The sequence below is a fragment of the Pungitius pungitius genome, chromosome 7 (assembly GCF_949316345.1).
Source record: "Pungitius pungitius chromosome 7, fPunPun2.1, whole genome shotgun sequence".
Classification (NCBI taxonomy): domain Eukaryota; kingdom Metazoa; phylum Chordata; class Actinopteri; order Perciformes; family Gasterosteidae; genus Pungitius; species Pungitius pungitius.
The window spans coordinates 18,362,346-18,383,282 of NC_084906.1; the positions used below are offsets into that span (position 1 = coordinate 18,362,346).

Below are 20,937 nucleotides of genomic sequence, written 5' to 3' on the forward strand. Positions count from 1 at the left end.
CCGCATGGGTACCCTAAATGGACATTTCGGAATTTGATGTTGTTTTTGTCATTTTTAAATCATACTATTATGTGTATTGCATCTATTCTTTATCAATATATTTGAGTACGTATTCAAACAATTAGAATTACATTTTTCCTTTAAAAAAGTTTACCGGAACTCGGGCTCTTATTTTGAAGTCAGTTCGTACTCTTACCGTACTGTCCGTTGCGCACGCGCACATCGAGGTCGACCTGACCGCAGCCCCTTTGTGGGTGGTGATTCCTGGAAGAGAAATCTGCTTTTTTGTTTTTCACTACTAGTTTCATCTATGAGAGTCCTTTCTTCGAGTCTCCTTGTTTTGAGTTCTGGTGAGTACATTCCTATCTTTAACCACAATAAAAACGTGGTCACATTCCAAAATCTCCCTCTTGTGTACGTAAAGTTATTGGTGTTACTGGTTTCACTTATTTTCCCAGTGCACTGCAATCAAAATGAAAGAAAATACTGTGTTCTTAGTCTGCATTCTTTTTGTTGGCCTGTCGGTAGGTGAGTAAGTTTTTCCTTAGTATGTTACATATGTTTCAGTTTTCTTTTTTAAGTTCAAGCCCATTTTAGCACATTTTCCTGCGTGGGACTGATTTATCAAACAGTGAGCAAACAACCACTTTTCCCACTGAAGCTTCACCTGCAACGTACTCCACCGCAACCGATGAGACAAAAAAATATAAATGTTCACCGACCTATCGTCTTGAGGGCAAATACAGTATTCTTCTTAGGAAAGAAATCACTCGTACTTTTGAAATAAGGATTCAGTCTATTTTCACATAAAATGCATTCAGAATGCAGTTCTTTAAAACTGAAACAATGTTCATCTATTCTCTTTTAACCGGTTCCCTTGTGGAGAAAATTACCAAAACACAGTCCATTAAGGCAGACAACATATGTGTGTGTGTATGTATCTATATTCATTGTTTAGAGCTTAACTTTAAATGTAAACCCGAGCTAATGGCATTATATAACAGACGTGGGTCGCGTGTTATAACTGTCCGTACAACCAAACAAATGACCCTAAACGCATGACATTGTTCTTCAGGGGACGAGGAAGGTTTTGTCAGGCTGGCCGGTGGTCAAGACAGCTCTGAAGGCCGGGTTGAGATCTTTCATGACGGAGTTTGGGGGACTGTGTGCGACGACGGGTGGGACATGGATGCCGCTCACGTAGTGTGTCGGCAGTTACATTTCCCCGGTGCAACAGAAACTGTATCGTTCGGCGAAGGTAATTTTAACTGCCAATCGAAACTTTTAATTTAACAATTTTGGGAGCAAGCTTCACCCTGGTCTGGTTTTGGTTTTAGTTTAGGGACTGGCAACATCTGGATGGATGATTTAGCCTGCAGTGGGACAGAGACGAGCCTGCTCCAGTGTTCATTTCCGGGGTGGGGGGTGCACAATTGTATGCACAACAAAGACGTCGGGGTTAGATGCCAAAATGGTAAGACAACCCATGTTTAAGCGCGACGCGTGATTCCATTAGTGCAGCTAGCCGTACTTTGCCCCCCTTGTGCCAATATTGACCTCCGCCAGAGCCACAGCGACTCAAAGGTGACCTGAGGCAGGAGTACGATCTGGACCACGAGACGGGCCTCTCTCGGCAGCTGTTTCGACAGCGGACGCGGCTGTGACCTGAACGTCACCGCAAAGGAGGACGACGGCACCTCCGCCGCCGTCTGCGCTCACAGCGTCATGCTCTCTCTGCACTCCTTCCTCAACACGTCGGACTCCAGCAGCCTCCGCATCCGGGCCACCCCGAACTGCAGCCGGCACCCCGTCGACTTTGTCAGGTGAGGGGGAAGCGGCGTGGCTTTCAAACTGACACCTGCGCCGCCGTGTAAACCTCCCGCCCCCCGTAGAGCTTTGCAGGCCATTGCTGAGAATCCTTTGAGGTCTAAACGCAGTGAATAAGAATGTTTCCTGATTCCTGAAGAATGACCTCAATGGTCTCCATTTCAGATACTTCTACACAAGAAAAATCAAACTCACGGCATCCTCTGCCCTTTGCATTCTCAAGATGGCATTCGACGGGAGGCTGACGGAAGTTAAGGATGAGGCCGAGAAGCTTTTCAGACGGTTTCTTCCGGAGGATCCCACCTTCCGGACTCCGATCTTTTTCTAAGAGTACGCAGTCTGTACAGACGATGAGGCGCTCGCGTGGAACTGCGAGGCCCTGGTCCATTCCCGGGCGTGGACAGCCCTTGGATTCGACCTGGTGCGAGCTCTCCTGTCTTGCTCGGACCTGGTGGTGCAACAGGAGACCGTCGTCCTGGAGGGGCTGGAGAGGTGGGCGGCGGCCCGACACAACGCCACTGTTCCCGAGAGCCTCCTGGAGCTGGTCCGTTTCCCGCAGATGCCGCCCGAGGACTTGCACACGCTCGGCGGCAAGTTGCTGGGGTTCGAGTTTCACGCCCTCCCCGCCGCGACGTTGCTCAATGAGCTGCGGAGGGGGGCGGGGGGGAAGGGAAACGTCTACACACCCAGGACTTACACCGGCACGCCGTGGAGCTCCACCCTCAGCCACCACGCCGTCAAAGCTCACAAGGACCTCGGGTTCTACAGTCTCCTCGGCCATCGCGTCGATACTCTGACGTCTCGGTTCCACACACCGGTTCACAGCGGCGCCTCTTTTGCTTTCAGCAAGATGAGCTGGAGAACCCGGGTGTACGTCAGCAAAGCTGATTGCTCAAGTGAAGGCATCACTTGTCCCTCTCTGCCAGCCGTGGATTTAAAAGTTGAGGACAAGTACAGAGATTTGCCCGCTGAGGTTGAGGGACGCATCCGTCACAGCAACAGGCTCGTTGTCGTGTGCGGAGGAAGTTACGTGTTCCACGTTGGGGAATTTAACGCCGGCGATGGGGCGAATCTTGTATTTATTCCAAGCGGCGAGAAACAAACGTATTCTTGCCCGTCAGAGCAGTTCTCCTACCAGGTGGTGGTTCGTCCTCACTACTCCACGGATTAGTGTCTTTAGAGACAAGAATTCGTAATTTTAATTAAAATCCTTTAGCTATAAAAGGTGTTTTTCACCAAGCTCAAACATATCATGCAACTAACGTTTAACCACATCATTTACATTTTTAATTAGAACTTTTCTCAATCTGTCACATATATAAAATACATTTTAGTTATATTTGTCACATTCATATTTGTATGATGTGACTCTAACATAACATAATTGATGAATAACATTTTTTAAATTCATTTGTGTTTTACTGTCTTCTTTGTAAACAAAAACATGTTGGAACCACAAATATCAAGAAGGCTGCTGTTGGCTTCATATATTTTGTGTAAATAAATTGGAAAAAAATGCCATGTTTCATCACAGCTTGTCTATACGTTTAAGGATCAATGTAAAAATAATATACGCTGACATGCATTCAATGTGTGTGTGTGTGTCACAGGCCGGCTCATAGCCTGTGGCAAGAATGAGGGGACACAAACACCAAGTATAGGCCAATCAAAAGAAGAGTTTATTATAAATCAAAAACTAGTAACTTTAAACAAAGAAAAGGAATGAGGTGTGCAAATGTCATAGTATAAGGTGCATGGTTGAGTGAATCTGTATGTGTAAACATGACTGAGTGTGAACAACGTAAAACCTTCAAAGGCACAAACAAAACAGGATCATACCTGGAGGAGCAGAGAGAGAAGTGGTTAGAGGCCTTCTTACACCTAGAGCCCAGGTGGCTCCAATCACTAAAGACCCTCCTCTGCCTGCAGGAGGAACCGCCCCTGCAAGGCAGAGGAGGAGCCGTGACAGTGTGTGTGTGCACGTCTGTTGATTCTTTGCATCTAAACCTCTACTAAAGATTTTAACTAAAAAGAAGCACAATTAATTTAGAAGACGTAAAATTACATACTGGCAAATATAGAAAGAATATAAAATAATATATGTACTATTGCCCCAGGTCCACTTAATCCAGCCTTATTTTAACGAATATGAAACTAGTGTAAACCCTTCTGTCCCGTTTCACCACCAGGTGGAAGAAACGGGGCTCTGAATCCGCTGGAGGTTTGCTGCCCTCCGGTGGCGGTTTCCGGGTAAATGCGCTTCTTTTCCCCGGAAGGATGAAGCCGGAACATCTCGGTGTAGTGAATGAGAAAAAAGTAGAAACCCCCCCGAACCCCCCCCCCCCCACACACACACACACAACATAGTGAAGAACGCGTGTACCGGGGAAATAAAACACCGCACAAACGACCCGTGAACAGAGACACTTTAATCTCCACGAGGCACTTTTTTAATCCGCCCCCCCCCCCCCCAAAAAAGCGGGCCGCGTTCCCGCGAGCGGCAGATTATTCGCTACGATTTTTCTTTTTTACTTTACATTTTAAACAGCATCCATGACATTTCCAGCCGTGACCGAGCATTTGACATTATTAATAAAGCAGCGTGCTGTTTTTAAAAAAAAATTTATTTATTTATTTAAGTCCCGTGGATAATGGCTGATAGAAGAACAGAGGGAGGGTGACGAGGAGGGGAGGAAGGAAGGAAGGAAGGGGAGGGGAACTGACATTAAAGCAACACAACAAGGAAACTACACTGCACTGCCTCAGACGCCTTCATTTTATGTGCGTGTGTGTGTGTGTGTGTGTGTTTTTTTTTTAATAATAGCCCCAGCGGCGTCTTGTGAAAGCGGCGCCGGAGCTGGAACGCGCGCACTCGGGCGTCCGGAGGGGAAAAGGAGCCGCTTGTTTTCAACCGAGTGGGATTTAAAGGCGCCCTCCGTCGCTCAATGGGTGAGAATAATGAAATAATAGGGTTTAATAGTATTTCTGAGGGGGGGGCGCGGGGGGGCGGCAGGCCTCTTCTTGCGGAGAGAGCCGTGTCCCGATGGAAGGTGGAAACAAAAGGCCGACCGCATAGCTTAGCCGCAATTAACCGAATGCCAATTTAGATGATTCCCTTTGCCCCTTTTGGCCCCTTGAGAGGATTTGACCACGACACGAGGGCTTCTGTCGTTTTAGCGATGCTGCAAAAATGAACGATGCTGGCTGCCGTTACAGTGCAGCTTTCATTACGAAGTCATTATAATGATAATAATGGTCATTTGCGTTGGCTTTGTTTCCGGGTGTGACTTTGATATACAGATGTTATATGCTGGTAGCCAGCTGCTAATTATGACGTTTCATCAAGAGGCTGAAAGCAGTGGCATCACAACATGCCACGGATTATGACTTTTATTATTATTATTGTTATTATTAGCATTGCACCCACATCCAGCAGACCTCAGCTCATGAGGATCCATTGATGTGTGTGTGTGTGTGTTCTCAGACTCAGAGCCGCCCAGTTCCCCACAGGTGGTGGAGGACGGAGGAGAGGAGGACGAGGAGGAACTGAGTGGAGGAGAGGAGGCAGACCTGCGGTCCAGCTCCGGCCGGGGCTCCCTGCTGACCCGGAGGGGCATCACCCTGAGGGTGCTGCTCAAGGACGGCCTGGTGGAGCCGGGGGACGGCGTGCTGGCGATCCACTACTTGGTAAGCACGGAATGTCGTTATTCGCCATTTATGCGCGTCGCGCCACGCGAGGTTGGCGCCGAGCGGTGACTGCCGACAACAACAACAACAACAACAACAACAACAACAACAACAACAACAACAACGTCTTTCCACTCCCCTGCTCTCCTCAGGGCAAGAACTTTGTAGGAGACCTGTTGAACGATGGGAAAATCCGGTGGGTGGAGACGGGGCAGATCTTCAACTCCCCGAGCGCCTGGGCGACCCACTGCAAACGCCTGGTCAACCCGGCCAAGAAGTCCGGCTGCGGCTGGGCGTCGGTGCGCTACCGGGGTCAGAAGCTGGTCCAGTACAAAACCACCTGGCTGCACAAGTACCAGCCCAGCGCCGACATGGTGAGCGCACGACACAACCCCATCCACGGTGCGGGCTCATGCGCCTCCATACCCACACCGTGCCGTGTTTGTTCCCCCCCCCCCCGGTGACGCCAGAGCCTGGTGAGCGAGGAGGACGAGGACGAGGACGAAGAGGAAGGGAAGGCGGCGGTGCAGGCGGACGAGAAGAACAAGAACAGCAAACCTGGGTTAAACGGTGGCGTTTCTCCTCCTCCTCTTCCTCCCAAGTTTCGTGACTTTTAAGTTTTCCGACAAACTGTAACCCAAACGAAATGCCCCTCTTGACAGACGTGGTGGTTTCACGGAGAACCGACCGAGAGAGAATTCCCGTCAGATATTGCACCCTGGGCACCAGAGACGCCGCCAGGTACCGACTTCGCTCCCGGAAAGGAGATCAACCCGGCCTCACGTGGCCACAGGTGTGTAACGGGCTCTCCACCATTTGTCCTCAGAGACCCACACACGCTGGTGGAGCTGTCCGCCTTCTCGGCCATCAACCGGTTCCAGCCGTTCAACGTGGCCGTGTCCAGTAACGTGCTGCTGCTGATGGTGAGTGACGGCTTTTTCGCTTTATTCACCGATGAACGGCCAGTAGACCCAAGTCTCCTGCTCCTTTACCATCAGGACTTCCACTGTCACCTGACCAGCAGCGAGGTGGTGGGATACCTCGGAGGACGATGGGACACAAACACACAACGTGAGTGAAGATATGAGAGAGAGAGAGAGAGAGAGAGAGAGAGAGAGAGAGAGAGAGAGAGAGAGAGAGAGAGAGAGAGAGAGAGAGAGAGAGAGAGAGAGAGAGAGAGAGAGAGAGAGAGAGAGAGAGAGAGAGAGAGAGAGAGAGAGAGAGAGAGAGAGAGAGAGAGAGAGAGAGAGAGGAGAGAGAGAGAGAGAGAGAGAGAGAGAGAGAGAGAGAGAGAGAGAGTTCAGGCCCGCGCTCTAACCCGCTCTGTGTGGGTCGGCGTGTTTCAGTGCTGACCGTCTTAAGGGCTTTCCCCTGTCGGACCAGGCTGGCGGACAGAGAATCTGCTTCTGCTGTTGAGGAGGAGGTAACACACTGAGACACACACACACACACCCTGACTGACTCTCACTCTCTACATGCACACACACTTTGTCACTTTCACTCGTCACTTTCTGTTATCTGGTGCACTTTACCTTTATTTTTAATTTTATCTTCATTTCTTAACTTTTCTAACCCACAGCATATATATTATTATATGTTGTCTGTTAGCGAGAATGAACTGTCCCGTAATGAATCCATTAAAAGGAAATATAACACGTATTGAGCCGTTTTTCGCCCACGTTTCTACGGTAGCCCCGAGTGGACAAACCAAATACTGGCTGCGGATAAAGACGTTTTGCGTAATCCGACGCTTGTCGTTGTGGACTCCAGATCTGTCAGAACCTGTTCATGCGCGGGCTGTCGTTGGTGGGCTGGTACCACAGCCACCCGCGGGGTCCGGCCCTGCCGTCCCTGCAGGACATCGACTCGCAGATGGACCATCAGCTGAGGCTGCAGGGATCCAACAACGGCTTCCAGCCCTGCCTGGGCATCATCTGTGGTACGTGCTTCGCCGTCACGCGGGGCTGTCGGGGGGGACGATGGTGACCCACGAGTAAAATAACCTGGTTTTCCTCTTGCAGGGCCGTACTATCACGGCAATCAGGGCGTGGCGTCCACAATAACTCCGTTCTGGGTCGTGCCACCGCCGGAGGTCAGGACTAGTCTCCCTTCATCTCTTCCTTACTTCATTTACACACACATGTGCTTTTTTTTTTTTTTTTTTTTTTTTTTTTAAACCTATGCACGGTCTGCCGTCCTGCAGCAACGGCCCAATGACCACGGTATCCCGGTGGCTGTGGAGGTCACCTACGTGCAGGACAACTTTCTCACCAGCGATGTGCTTAACGAGATGGTACGGACAGCAGAGCAAAGATAATGCCATGAACCTTTTTTTTTTATAAATGTGCTGTAAATCACTAAACAAAAGGTGTGTTTATTGTCCCCACAAAGATGCTGCTGGTTGACTACTACAGGACAGCTCCCGACATCGTCCAGTTCAGCCAGTACTGGTGTCCCGATACCACTATGATGGACAAGATCAAGGTAGGGTGACCCACAAGAGACATTAAATCCCAACAATGGATCTGGTCACGGGTGAAAACTTTTGTCTTTCTTCCACAGGGCTCCCTGAGTTGCCACGCTCCCAAGGATCAGGCCTACTCTCAGATCTTAGAGCATGTTTACAGTCAGCTGAGCTGCACACACTGAGGGTGAGGGAGGGGGGGGGTGGGGGAGGGGGGGGGAAGCTGCTCTCCACCGCAAGTCCTTCCGTTTCAAAGAAAAAAAACATTCGGGACGGATGAAAACCGCTTGAAAAACATATAGATGCCTTGAATTCTGTCACGTTTGAGTAGTTCTGATGGGGCATAATAGTGAGTTTAAGGGAAATAAACCACCTTCAGGGACCAGAAATCAACCTGCTCTGATGGAGCTCTTCCCGATTGGACCTATGTGCCTATCTGTGCCGGGCTCCTTTTCGATGAGCAGATATGTGTACGATGTAAACGTTTTAATGTGGTGTTATTGCCTTTATAGACTAATCCACCGGAGCAGTAGTTTGGGGGGGGGGGGGGAGAATAATTTACTGCAATAGCAAAGTACGTAAGAGTGTCTGGATTTTACTTAGTGTACTCTGCAATAGGTTTTGTGAATGTGTCCTGTAGTGAAATTGGATGGGTGAAATCACCAAGCAAAACCTGTGTGTGTGTGTGTGTGAGAATGTGCCCTTCTACTGTCTCCCTGTCAGGTTATGTGAGGCCTCTTTATCCGTACTGTATTTATTACAAACTGTGGCTTGTGTGATGTATGAAGACAGAGCAATGCCTTAAGCCTGCTGAAGATCCACAAAGCATTAAAATATACACACTGGAACTATTTACCACTAATTGATGTTATTCTTTTGCTTTATTCTAAACCCTGCTAGTGTCTCTGGGGGGAGGGGAGGGGGGGGGGGGTGTTTAACAGGGACTTGAAGGCTTACGTCGTGCTAACATTTAGTTATGAGCGTTTTACACAATGATATTGGTTTGAATGACCCGGTCATTGTTTTCAAATATAATTTTTAAAAATGCCCTCATGGTGGCGCTAGAGTAGATGTAAAACTCGTCATCGCAGACATTTGGGTTAATAGTTGGCGGGATATTAGAACAGCACAATGCTTATAAATCTTAATATAATATAAAAACAGATTGAACCACATCCCTACAAAACAGACTTTTAAATCATTGTTTTATTTACATGTTTTTAGTTGAATGTTCTTAAATATTCACAGCCAGCCATAATAATGTCAGAAGACCTTGCCATTGATAACGCAACAATAATATCTTTCTTTTCTTTTTATTGTAAGAAGGGGGGGGGGGAGGACAGGACAAGAAGTACGTACAAACAATTTGATAATAAAAGACAAAACATTGCGGTTAAATTCCGTACTCATACCGAAAGTAAAAAGGCAACTTAAATCTACAGACATTTACAAGGTCTAATGTAGGACTACATGCAAAGATTAATTTAAAAGGTTTTAGGGTCTTGTATATAAAAAAATAATACTATAAAGAGCCAGAGATTTAATGCTGTTCAAAAAGCATTTAAGAATAATTAAACAGATACATAGCCCTTAAAAAAAAAGAAAAGCAAACAGTGGGACATATTTAAAACATGGATTTAAATCTGCATAAAGATCTGTTTTGGCTGGCGGTCTGCTGAAAAACCAAACAACACATGTCCAGGAAACTGCCTGTAGTGTCAAAACTGTGCAGAAATGTGCACGCATCATGCATTTCATTTTTACACAGGAAAAGTGCCAACGGCCGGAAAAAGAAAAAAGTAGAAAAGAAACTTCATGAGCATGTGAGTTGCTGGGTAAGGGTTTTGGTTGCTGGGTTCTTTTCTTTTCCAAAAGGCACTAAAACAAAGCTATCAAAGTCTCTATTTGATAACGGTGTGATCCAGACAGCACCTCCTACACGCCTTTAACTTTACCCTGAACTTGATACAAGTATTGAAATGTAGTAAGATCAGAGATGTAAACATATTGGGACCAAACCCAGTAGCAGGGGGGGGTGGGGGGGGGCAGTTTGGCACCGCGGGCTGATGGACAGACACACAATGAGAAGCAGACACATTTGTGGCTCACGATTAAAAAACCTTTCCCTCCCTCCGGACGATTCAAAACGAGCCGGACCGTCGAGGCGCGTTTGGTTAGGATTCATGTGTTGCCAACGAAACCTCTTCAATTTTAGTCAAAAAAAGGACACAAAACAAAACGACAAGTATTCTATCTCGATGTTTTCCCTTTCTACTCCAGCTCTTTCCCTCATACTTTAAAGTGACTCCACCTGCCCGGCGTGGGACCGGCCTCGCCTCACTGGGTCACCCGAACGCTGCCATCAGCCCGGCGTACGGACGAATGAATCAGATCAGAATCATCAAAATCACACGGTCAGAACACGTTTCAAAGCACAAGAGGAGCTTCACATTCTCAAAGACGGATATAGTGGGACACTTATTGACGACTGTGAGAGACCGACCGGCAGCCTCGTCGCTCAGGCACGGAGTTAACAGCCGCCTAACGGGGGAGGGGGGGGGGGGGGGGTCGAAGGACCCAACAAAAAGACAAGCAGGGCCTGGAACTAAATGAATATATGGCTATGGCTACAGAGTGCTTAGTGTAACAAACAGGCGCACCAAGCGAAATGTTTCTATTGCATTTTTTATAAAGACTTTTTGGCTGCCTCCTCTATCTCCTCCTTCTGCGTCTCTAGACAAACACACGCCTCCCTTGAGTGACAAAAAGGTGCAACGTCTGCGTTTAAACTTTGGGTCTGCGTGTAATGGTGGACACATCAATTTCATTTGAGGACCAAGGTGCAATTACATCGTCTTCTCACATATTCAGTATTCAGTTCCACTTTAATAACTACTGTAGTAGGTTGACACTAACGTAACTCAAATACTGAGGCACCACCGTATCAGGCCTGTTAATAGTAAGAACACGTTTCATTTATTAAAATGTTATTATATTACTGTGGTCTTGTGAAGCTATGAGCAAAGCACAGCTTAGACATAGATCTTTAAAAAAAAGAGCATTACCAACAGGCCCAAACCGGGAAATGGTCTAAATCTGGAGCTAATTCTGCATTGTTTATTCTAATGAAATTTCTATGGATTTTTAAAATTTTATTTGTATCTTGAATACAATTAATTAAACTACACCTGTGTTTGTGTGTAGTTTAGGTTTAGGTAAAAGTAGCTGTCAGTCTGGCCAGCAGGTGGCATAAAGAGACGCGCTCCAGTCCTTAAGGGGCAATGTTTTTCGGTTTTGAAATGAGAAACAATATTCAGTCATGTTCCACATGGAGAAGAAGGTTTGAGGAGGCCTCTTCAGTTTGAAAACAAGTTTTTAAAAGGCTGCAGTCACACAAACCCCGAATGGGAAATTATTGCTTGTAAATGTGTCAACAGTTAGTCCTTATGCAACGTTTCTGACTGCCAGATAACTGGTGACGACGCTCTGTGTCCACCTGAGATTCTTTACCTTTGGGTGGAAACGGGTGGATGCTCTGCTCTGGACCTTCTCCAGAGCAAAAAGTGCTCGTCTGTGATGGTGACGTCGGAGCTGAAGGGTGAAAATGAATATTCTGCGGACCAGCCCTCGGCTTCGCTTTCCTCCCTCTCCTAAATCTACTCGCTCTCTCTCCCTCCTCCTCTTCCTCCTCCTCCTCCTCCTCCCCGGCTCTCTCCAAAAATTAGTGTGGCAACGGGACGAGGACCTCGACGTAGTTGAGCGGGAAGAACCCCGGCTGGCTGTTCAGCATGCCCTCGTACCAGTTCTCGTCGATCTGATTGGTCAGGGTGATGACGTCGCCCTCGCGGAAGCCCAGCTCGCCCTCGTTCTCTGGGTCAAAGTCGTAAAGCGCCTTACAGCACGGCTGCTCCGGGGCTGAGAAGAACCCAGAAGAGAAAGAGAAAGGTAGACGGCAGCATTAGGTCACCCCAAAATAATATCCGGGGTGCTCTCTCGACGCAGAGAGCGGAGCCATTTTCAGGAAAATCAGTCCCACTACTTACCTTAAGTAGTTTGTTTTCTGTGCACCGTACTTCTTACTGTTTATACGTTAGCATAGCATTAGCATGCGGCGCAGTCAGATCTACTTCAACAGGGTTCAAGAGTGATGGGAACATGAATCCACAACTTTCCTCTTCCCTCCGCACGGCGGATGAAGACAAGCTCGGCGCCCCTAACATTGTGTCCTGGTCATTGTGTCACTTGGACCAGGGGGGGGGAAAAGCTCGGGTCACTCACTCTCTCTCTGAATCAACTTACAGCGCCAGAGAGAGAACTCATGTGAACCCCTAATTGGTAAATAGACAAATTCTGGGATTTGGCTCGTGAGCTAACATGACCCATTTTTACACGAGTGCGTATGATGCTGATACGATGTTGTCAAGTGGCTTCAAAAAATAACGGCCTTTTTTTTTCGTCCTACAATAACGAGTCTTTATGATTGAAACAGACGACAAAAGGTTACTTGTAAGCAAGCAGATAGGAGACAAATCCTAATTCATTCAGTGTGCTGTTTGGTGCTGAGCACGTCGAGCACAGCTGGTGTGCAGAGCTCTCTTCTGAACAACAGAGCAGACAGAGAATCAGCTCAAGACAAACTAATATTAAACTCCAAAACAATAATACTGATTTACAAAATGACAGCGAATAACTCATTATAATTGTAGCACAGCTGCTTGTTTCTGAGTGCGTTTAGTCCTGCCATTGATTCAGCAACCAAAGGGTTCGTTTGGAGGTTTGTTAAAAGTTTGAATAAATGAGATCCTTAGTTTTTTTTAGGATTTGTTAGCTTCAATCAATTATGGACCAAGTCGGTAGTTGAAAATGTGTAAACAATTTATAGTAAGTGAGCCAGCTGAATCGGGAGTTCAGGATGTTACAAAACCAAATACATGACATCAAGTCCACGTGAACCACCAATTTATAGGTCACACCTGTGAGAAGCCACTCGTATTTTCACCACCACAAGAGTTGTGACGCCAAAAAAGAAGAAAGCCCCCTGTGAGTCACACTATCTCAGATCCCGAAATGACAATGTGGACAAGTGAAAAAAAGGCTCTGATGACGTCACAGGAAAGAGGATCAAGGTCAGTTGGAGAAATGCCAGCCAGAGAACAGGGCACAGACGCACACACACACACACACACACACACACACACACACACACACCCTGTCCCCCCCTCCCCCACACTCAGAACTCTTCCTTTTTCATGGAAAACAAGTGAGTCAAACGTTCAGTGGGCCCCAATAAGAAAGAAAAAGACGGTTGGTTTCACATATTTGTGCTGCGTGGCTCTGATTGGTTGCAGGTCTTGAGCAATCAATCTGGCAAAGAGGAGAGTTATTTTTCTGTCAGGCTTCTAAGGAATGTGTTCAATGCAGACATGCTACTTTGGCTCGGTGCATCTTCTGTGTGTGTGTGTGTGTATATAAAACAGCTGGATTTTTTACTGCTGCAACTCTTCTCCACAAATCTGGTGCTGGCCTTTCGTGTGGGTTTGGGAGTGACGTCGTTGACTACAAACCGTGCCTCGGATTGAGTTAGTTTTTGCTCTTTGTTTGGCACGGCAGCGTCTCTCTGTTGCACTTCATTACTCCGACAACAACAACAACAACAGTAAATGTGTTTGACTCAAATGTCTGCGGTAGAACTAGGATACTTCGATCCTCACTAAAGCTCGGCACAGCGGCTGTTTCTTACCCGAGTTGCGTGAAGGGGGAGGGGCCACCGAGGTGGAGTAGCCGCCATTCGACTGGTTGTCTTCTCCGAAGTCATAGATGGGTTTGGGTTTGGGTGTGTACTCCCGTCTCGGTCGGGTCTGAGCATCGTTCATCCTATCCATGAAGACAAGTCCATGTCAGTTTTTTTATTTTTTTTATATATCCAGACCTCAACAAGCTGTTGTGACTGATCCAGACCATAAGCGGCTTTAAGCAGAGAGCTGAACGCTCCCAGATGCCCTCAACAGTATGTTGGTGTGTGTGTGTGTGTGTCCGGTGTCGTTACTGCACCTGTCTTTGAGTTTGTCAGAAAGCTCCTCCAGCACCTGCACCGCCTGTCTGTGGTACTGCAGCTGGGACTCCACCAGGGAGGAGAGCTGGCTCACTTGCTCTATCTACACACACACAACAGTCAGTGTCACTTTGTATATTTATTCCAATGGATTAACTGTTCATTATTCATCAGAAACTGCTGATAAAAGCATGCCGGCTTGTGCTGCACCTTCGAGATACCATATGATATATCATTTATTTTAATTTTGTTGACAAAATAATTCACTCCACTTTTTCTTGAACATTAAAGCTAATTTTCTTGACAGGTTTACCAGGGTTTAGATGATTCTTTCAAACTACTTTTACTGATCTTTATAACAGTGGGAGGGTTCACCAAACACCTTTATGGGCGGAACTATTGCCGTGTTTGTCCAGCGGGCGTGTGTTCAATAGCAACAAAAGGAGAAGCTCAGCGTGGCTCAACAGTGATAAAATGTTAACATGATGTGGCAGTGGATCAAAATTTATAGATTCAAATCAAACTGAATATTTGAGGTATGTGAAGGTTTAAAGTTGGTCGATGTCCAAAACGCTGTGTTGGATACGCTGAATTCTTTTTTTTAATTTTTTTTTTTTAAAGATGATAGTTAAAATGAGTTTCAGAGGACAGGCACTAACAGCCACACTGAACAAAGAGAATCGGTCCTCACGTCAGTCTCCAGCAGGTTGTACATGCTCGTCTCGGCCACTTCCTTCGACTCGTGAAACTTCTCCAGGGCCTGTCGGACTTCCTCATCTGGGATCTTTCCCTGGCGCTTCTTCTTGTAATCGTAGTCCAGGCGCCGGCCTTCCAGCTTCTTCAAATGATGCTGAGGGCCATAGATGGTTTAGTGCCTTTAATTCAACGTGTAAATATAGATAAACGAGGTTGTCGACGTACCTGTATCTCTCTGAGGTCTTTATCACAAAGCCCTTGCAATGGATCAATGAAGTTCTGTTTCACATCGATATCCAGAGAGTCCTTGACCTCCGCCAATCTCTTCATGGATTCTCCAACATCCACCAGCGCTCCGCCTGGGCCGCACAGAGCGAGATGAGCAGCTCAGAGACACGGTTCTTCAATAGCGCAGCGCCGGAAGAATAGTATCGCCAGAAGGCGACACACCAAGTAACGCGTAGTGGCCCAAACAAAACCAAACAAAAAGCTCTTTAAAGCAATCAGGGTCCATCAGACACGAGACACCCCTCTTCCACACGCTGATTGTCTAAAACAACACCAACACACACAGGGAGAGAAATCTTACCAAAGTTGGTCTCCTCTCCGAGGTCCCGTCCATACTTGCCCATGCACTCCCCCAGCAGCCCCTCTGCCTGCGGGTAGCCGGGGTTCTTCACCTGGCCGCGGATCTTCGACATGGTGTTCAACATGGACAGCTTGGCCCGCGAGGCTGCAGGACGGAGGACGAGGACGAGGACATTTCGTCACCGAGTTCAGGCCGTTTGAACAAATACGTGAAGACCGCTGTTCTTCTCACCTGGGTTGGGCTGAAGGTATTCTGAGGTTTTGGAGATGACCTCCACTACCGCTTTACTGGTCACGTCTACTTTCTACAAAACACAGCGAGCACAGGTCACGTGACAAGTGCACGACAACAGAGCTACTGCAACACAAAACGTACAATAGGGAGCGGCAGAGGAGGGATGCTTTCAGACCTTTATCATTATGATCCGTTTGCTCACAGTATAATACCTTTTGTCATAGCCGGATACAGTACATGATTTGTTTCTCATGCTGGTTTGATTGCCTTTACGTTAGATCTGGTCATGTTTTTAATGAACAAAATATAAAAATGACAATGGCTTAAATGATCCAATAGTCCAACTTATTTACTGGAATAATAAAGTAAATATTTAGTCTATAAAAACGCGTCTTTATCAAGTTTTCAAGACCTCAATTCGCCATCTACAAACCGCCTGTTCTCAACAGAAGACCAAGAAATACAGCAAGCAAAAACCTTTTGAGAAACTGGAAACAGTGAATTTTGAGGCTGTTCATATTAGGAGTTGGCAAAATGTCTCATTTATTCCAAACTAGAGTTTAACCTGACGGACCCTGCATGGATTTCATATTTTTATGATGTGTAGACTTGATTTGGCGCCGCTATTTACACCCGACCTTCTGACGCAACGCCATCGACGCGCGTTTTGGTGGTGGGACGACCTTCCAGTCGTGTGGCTACTCGGCTCGAAAGAGTTCTAAAGGCTTTGAGGTCACACTTTGCTTTGACCCGTTAAACAGCGTGACACGCAGAAGCGGTGTCCCACGGCAACAGCTGTAGGTTTGTTTACGGTGGGAGAAACCGACGAGGACCACAGCTTCAGGAGGAAGACGCTGCTCTTTTGATGCAGCCGAGGTGCCTCTCTTACCCGTTCCAAGTCTTTGAAGTCCTCGTCTAGTTTCGTTCCTTCGGCACCGCCGACCTTCTCACTCACCATCTAAAGAGAGAAGGGGGACGACATACAGCTAATTATTGAATGCCGCTCATTAGGATTTCACTCGAGAGGGAAAACAAGAGGCTCCCCGTCACACGTTCACAAGCCTACTCGGTGTAGAAAATGCAATAAAAAAACATTTGCACGGTGAGGAAGACGTTGGACCAGCGCAGGCGGTTGCTTTCATTTCAATAAAGACAACAGGCTACAACTTAGTCAGTAGACTAAAGCATGTTGATTGAAAGCACATGTACTTCCAAGTGCTCAGCTTGTTTTTAGGCCACAGACAGAATTCCAAGAAAGGGAAAACAGTCACTTTTTATCTGCATGTACAGTACAAGTCCTCCTGTTTTTGACTACCATTTATATTGGTTGGTTGGTTTAGATTGTTAAAACCTTGCCGGCCTTGTTCACGGACTACGTGGTTCCATATTGGTTTCCCCACGTAGAACGTGCATCAAACCCCCCTCAACACCGGTCCGCAGTGTTTGCTCACACTTGTAAAACTCTCCTACAAAGACATAAAAGCAAACAATGCTCATTTCTACTGACGTTAGTGCCACGATCTCAGTCAAAGTGCCCCACAAAATCTTTTGTTGGATTAAAACATGTGTCCCGTTAAGACCAAGTTTAAACGGTTTTGATATTGTGCACTTAAGCCTCGGGGGAGGCTGGAACAACTCTGGTGTTAATGTTTAACTGTGTGGCCGACTGTACGTCCAGAGGGAGGATTTCAACATTCCTGGACGCTTAATGGAACCACGTAGAGGAGGCCATGGAAATGGGATAAATGATGCAGAAGGAAGCTGGTTGAGTTTAAAATGGTATTAATGGTGAGGTCATTTCTTTCACAAACTATAACTATTTATACTAACAATATGAATGAGACCTGACCTAAACTACAAAAGGCATGTCGATTTGGTGATACTCTTCGCTTTTCTTAAATGTTCCTGTCTGTGGCAGAGTAACGGCAGTTTGAGTCACTTCCTACATGACTCAAACGGTAGTTTGAATTACCAAGGCTTTGTGTCGGAGGGAAATGCACATTGAAAGAATGTCACGACCAGAGAGTGAACTGAAGAGATTCGGACTCACTAAAGTTGACATTAAAGCTTCGAATGGCTTTCCCTGAACTCAGGTTCTGCAGCTGAATCTCTATGCAGACGGCACATGACAGGGGGCCGCGGGGGATTCAGGTCACAAGTAAAAATACAGCCGCGACTCTCCGTCTACTGAGCAAAGTCAAGTCAAGACTGCAGTCCTATGCCCCCCACCCCCCCGCCCCGTCTTTTCTTTACCAGCCTTGTCTGCTTATAAGACTTTAAGGGAAGGCCTGTGAATCCATCCGTGATGGGGTGTAAGCCACTTAACTGGAGAATCTTAGTCTTCTTAGTCACTAAGAAGAAGAAGTTTCTTTTTTTTTCCTTCTGTTGGTGAAAACATAACTTGTTTCAACGTGACATTAATGCTTACACGCACACAGGCTCAACATGTGTACAGTCCAAAAACATCCACACAACAGATGTCCTCTGGCTGTTATGGTGTAAATACAAAATTCAAAAAAAGAGCTCCGCAACCACTGAGTTGAAGTGGACCACATTTAAAGAAGGAATCTTGTTGCTATCAACGGGTATGAGGAGTGCGTGTGTGATAAAGATCCAGCAAACTTCATGGCGATACACAAAAACCTCAGTGACATTCACTGTGTGCGTACTACACATACATGGCCAATAAAGCCCATTTTAGATCTGATCTTGATTAGACCAACAATCCCTTCCACTGATACAAACACAACTTATGTGTGCGTCACGCTGTTTGCGCTCCAACTGCTGTGAGTGAGACCAATCAGGTGTGTAAGAATTTTGTATTAATCATTAATAAATGGTAAACAAGGGATAGGACGGCCAGAGAGAAACAGGGATGCGTGAGCCACTCGGCACAGATAACATTTCCACAGCCAACTTCCTGCATGTCAAATCGTTTCGACTCTCATTGAGTTTGGGCCAGAAACGCCTGCAGATGAATAAAAAGAGAAAAGACACTTTTTCCACCTCCTGATTTGCATTATTCAGCTGCATCTCCCCTCAAAACACCTTTGCTTTACGTTTTAATAACGGTCAGTGCCTCCTAAACAGAACAGCTTCGAGCCATTTCCCCTCCCCACCAAACCCACAGGGATCCGAGTCTGTTCCTGACAGGAAGCTGGGCAGAAACCAAATGTCTTTCCTGCTTAGCTCAGCAGGGGTAGGAAGAACCGAACCCCCCCCCCCCCCCCCATAAAAAAAATAAATATGTCTATCCCTCCCTGCCCATGACTACGAGACATTCACATCCAGACACGTTTAAGACAGTGATTGTGTCCACTCGATCCGTCTCTCGAAACAAAAAGACCTACACAGAACACAGTTCAGTAATATAAAAACATCATCTGTAGTGACACGGCTCTGCACACACGGGAAGACTCTTATCCCCGAATTAAAACACATCTTTAAGCTCAAATGTCTCGGGACTCTGATGAGTGCCCGAGCCCGGATTTGGGTGCACATGCCGGGAAACGTCGCTTGAAAACACAACAGATGTGAAAACGCCTGTGAGCCGCCGGGGCGGCATGACACCGCTACCGTTAGCCGCTTTAGCATTAGCTGCCTGCACGTCAGTTGAGCTAACGTTAAGTGACAAAAACATGCCCGAGAGATGCTCGCCCACTTCATTAACGCTAGCCGAGCCCAAAGAGCCCAACTAAAAACTACAGTGGCATTTTAAACAAACAGACACGGAGTGTTTTTTTTTAACGTTAGCGTCCTGCTGTCACCGCACAGTTAGCCCGCTAATTACAAAACTGTGAAACCGTTAGCTAATGTTGCTAAACGATGCTAGCTTCTTACGTGACAGTTGCTAGCTTAAAGAAAAGTTTTGCAAACCTGGCTGGCTTTATAGAACTGCTTCTTGAAGCCCGCTACCGACATCTTGAAACCCCGGGCTGTCCTCGGCGTCCCCAACGAATGGCAAATCGGTTCACGATTTAACGTTAACTAAAAGTTAACGGTGTAGTAAGTTTTTTTTTTTTTTTAGAAAAAAAAAGAAGAAATGTTTAGGAGGAATCATAGGACCACACAGCCGTCACTCCAAGTCGGGACACGCCAACCGACCACGTCGATGCGGATTGTTCCCAGTAACGCGGCGGACAACGGGGCGACGTGTGCTGAAAACTCTCCCCCCCCCCACACAAAAAAAATATGATCTCCCGATTTTTTTTTCTTCTTCTCACAGAGCACCAAATCCGCAGCAGCCCACTGGAGGAAGAAATCAGTTTGCCAGAGATAGCGGGACGCCTACACGGGTCGTGTGTTGGTGCACGGCGCCCCCTGCTGGAGGCAGCAGGGCACACACGGGAACTGCAGGCCAGATGTTCACGTCCTCGGGTGCTGTAACTGGAGTCCAACTAAAGACACGAATAAAGAGCGTCGGGTGTTCTATATCGGATTAGATTGGTATATGTTATGGGTTGAAACATTACTTATTAGCGTGGAACAGAAAATGGGCTTCTATATTAGCCCCACTGCCTCCCACTCAGTGGGCAGAGTTTTCCTACAGTTGGAAAAACTACCATGCCAAGATTAGCTGTGTGGTTAATATCATGTATCAGTATTTACAAAAAAATGCAACTCCTGCAAAAAAAACCCCGTCAAAGACCATAAAAGGCACTGGGTTGTGAATATATTATAGGGAATACAAACAAACTCAAGCATGTGGCTGGGACTGAACGTCTGTTATGTACCACATGGTGGTAATAATGCAGTACACGTTTGCATCACAGGCTATCCTCCTCTGCTGTTCTGTGTTTGGATCAAAAGGAGAGGTATTATAACCATCCAAATGACTTAATTTTACTTTTTTTTTTTTAAATCACTTCCTTTTCTTGGGTGTACAGTGTCCTTAAATGGCAAATTAAGATTTTAAGATTACAGAATATAAGCAATCAGTATATAATAAAACTGATAAATGTATTATTTCACCTTGTTATTGAAAATAAAATGGTTAATTCATGCAGCTTATTCTTACTTATTTTGGGTGCAATCAGTTTCATGAAACATTAAGTGACAAAACAAGTTTTTATTTTAATTATAAAAAGACTCATTACATTCTTAAATCCACATTTTGTATCACCATTGTGCAATAACACATTATGTTAAAAACTCTTAGGCTGTATATCCATAGCATGTCATAGATGACTCCTTATTCAAATCTATATTGATTAAATAACAATAATCTTAAAATATTGTGAACATATAAACAGAAGGATCATGACAAAAGATAACTTTTAGGGTGACATCTTTAAAACGCTCTTTAAAAAAATAGAATTAAAACGCTCCAAGACAAAAAGGACACTAAACTGAAAAAGATAACACATAGGGATACAAATTTAGAAACAA

At 46.2% G+C, this 20,937-nt stretch overlaps 2 protein-coding genes and 1 pseudogene across 3 annotated transcripts; 2 read left to right on the top strand and 1 right to left on the bottom strand.

Annotated features, from left to right (window-relative positions):
* Positions 1 to 356: 356 nt before the first annotated feature.
* Positions 357 to 4,106, top strand: LOC119217192 (galectin-3-binding protein A-like; annotated as a pseudogene).
* Positions 4,107 to 4,457: 351 nt separating this feature from the next.
* Positions 4,458 to 8,537, top strand: mpnd (MPN domain containing). The gene is made up of 13 exons (XM_037470656.2): positions 4,458 to 4,776; positions 5,312 to 5,514; positions 5,667 to 5,888; positions 5,985 to 6,084; positions 6,177 to 6,255; positions 6,341 to 6,437; positions 6,513 to 6,585; positions 6,861 to 6,937; positions 7,285 to 7,453; positions 7,536 to 7,606; positions 7,718 to 7,807; positions 7,906 to 7,998; positions 8,077 to 8,537. Exons 1-13 carry the CDS (start codon positions 4,773 to 4,775, stop codon positions 8,161 to 8,163), a joined length of 1,365 nt encoding a protein of 454 aa, XP_037326553.1. The 5' UTR covers positions 4,458 to 4,772; the 3' UTR covers positions 8,164 to 8,537.
* Positions 8,538 to 9,497: 960 nt separating this feature from the next.
* On the bottom strand, positions 9,498 to 19,788 carry sh3gl1b (SH3-domain GRB2-like 1b). 2 transcript variants are annotated; one of them, XM_037469106.2, is made up of 9 exons: positions 19,426 to 19,788; positions 16,439 to 16,507; positions 15,547 to 15,619; positions 15,316 to 15,459; positions 14,952 to 15,085; positions 14,722 to 14,880; positions 14,030 to 14,133; positions 13,719 to 13,852; positions 9,498 to 11,893 (listed from the first exon to the last, which is right to left on the bottom strand). In XM_037469106.2, the coding sequence occupies exons 1-9, from the start codon at positions 19,468 to 19,470 to the stop codon at positions 11,700 to 11,702; spliced, it is 1,056 nt and encodes a 351-aa protein (XP_037325003.1). In that variant the 5' UTR covers positions 19,471 to 19,788; the 3' UTR covers positions 9,498 to 11,699. The 2 variants fall into 2 exon arrangements, with proteins under 2 accessions (XP_037325003.1, XP_037325005.1); XM_037469108.2 differs by lacking the exon at positions 9,498 to 11,893 and adding an exon at positions 11,900 to 13,342.
* Between the last annotated feature and the right edge of the window lie 1,149 nt (positions 19,789 to 20,937).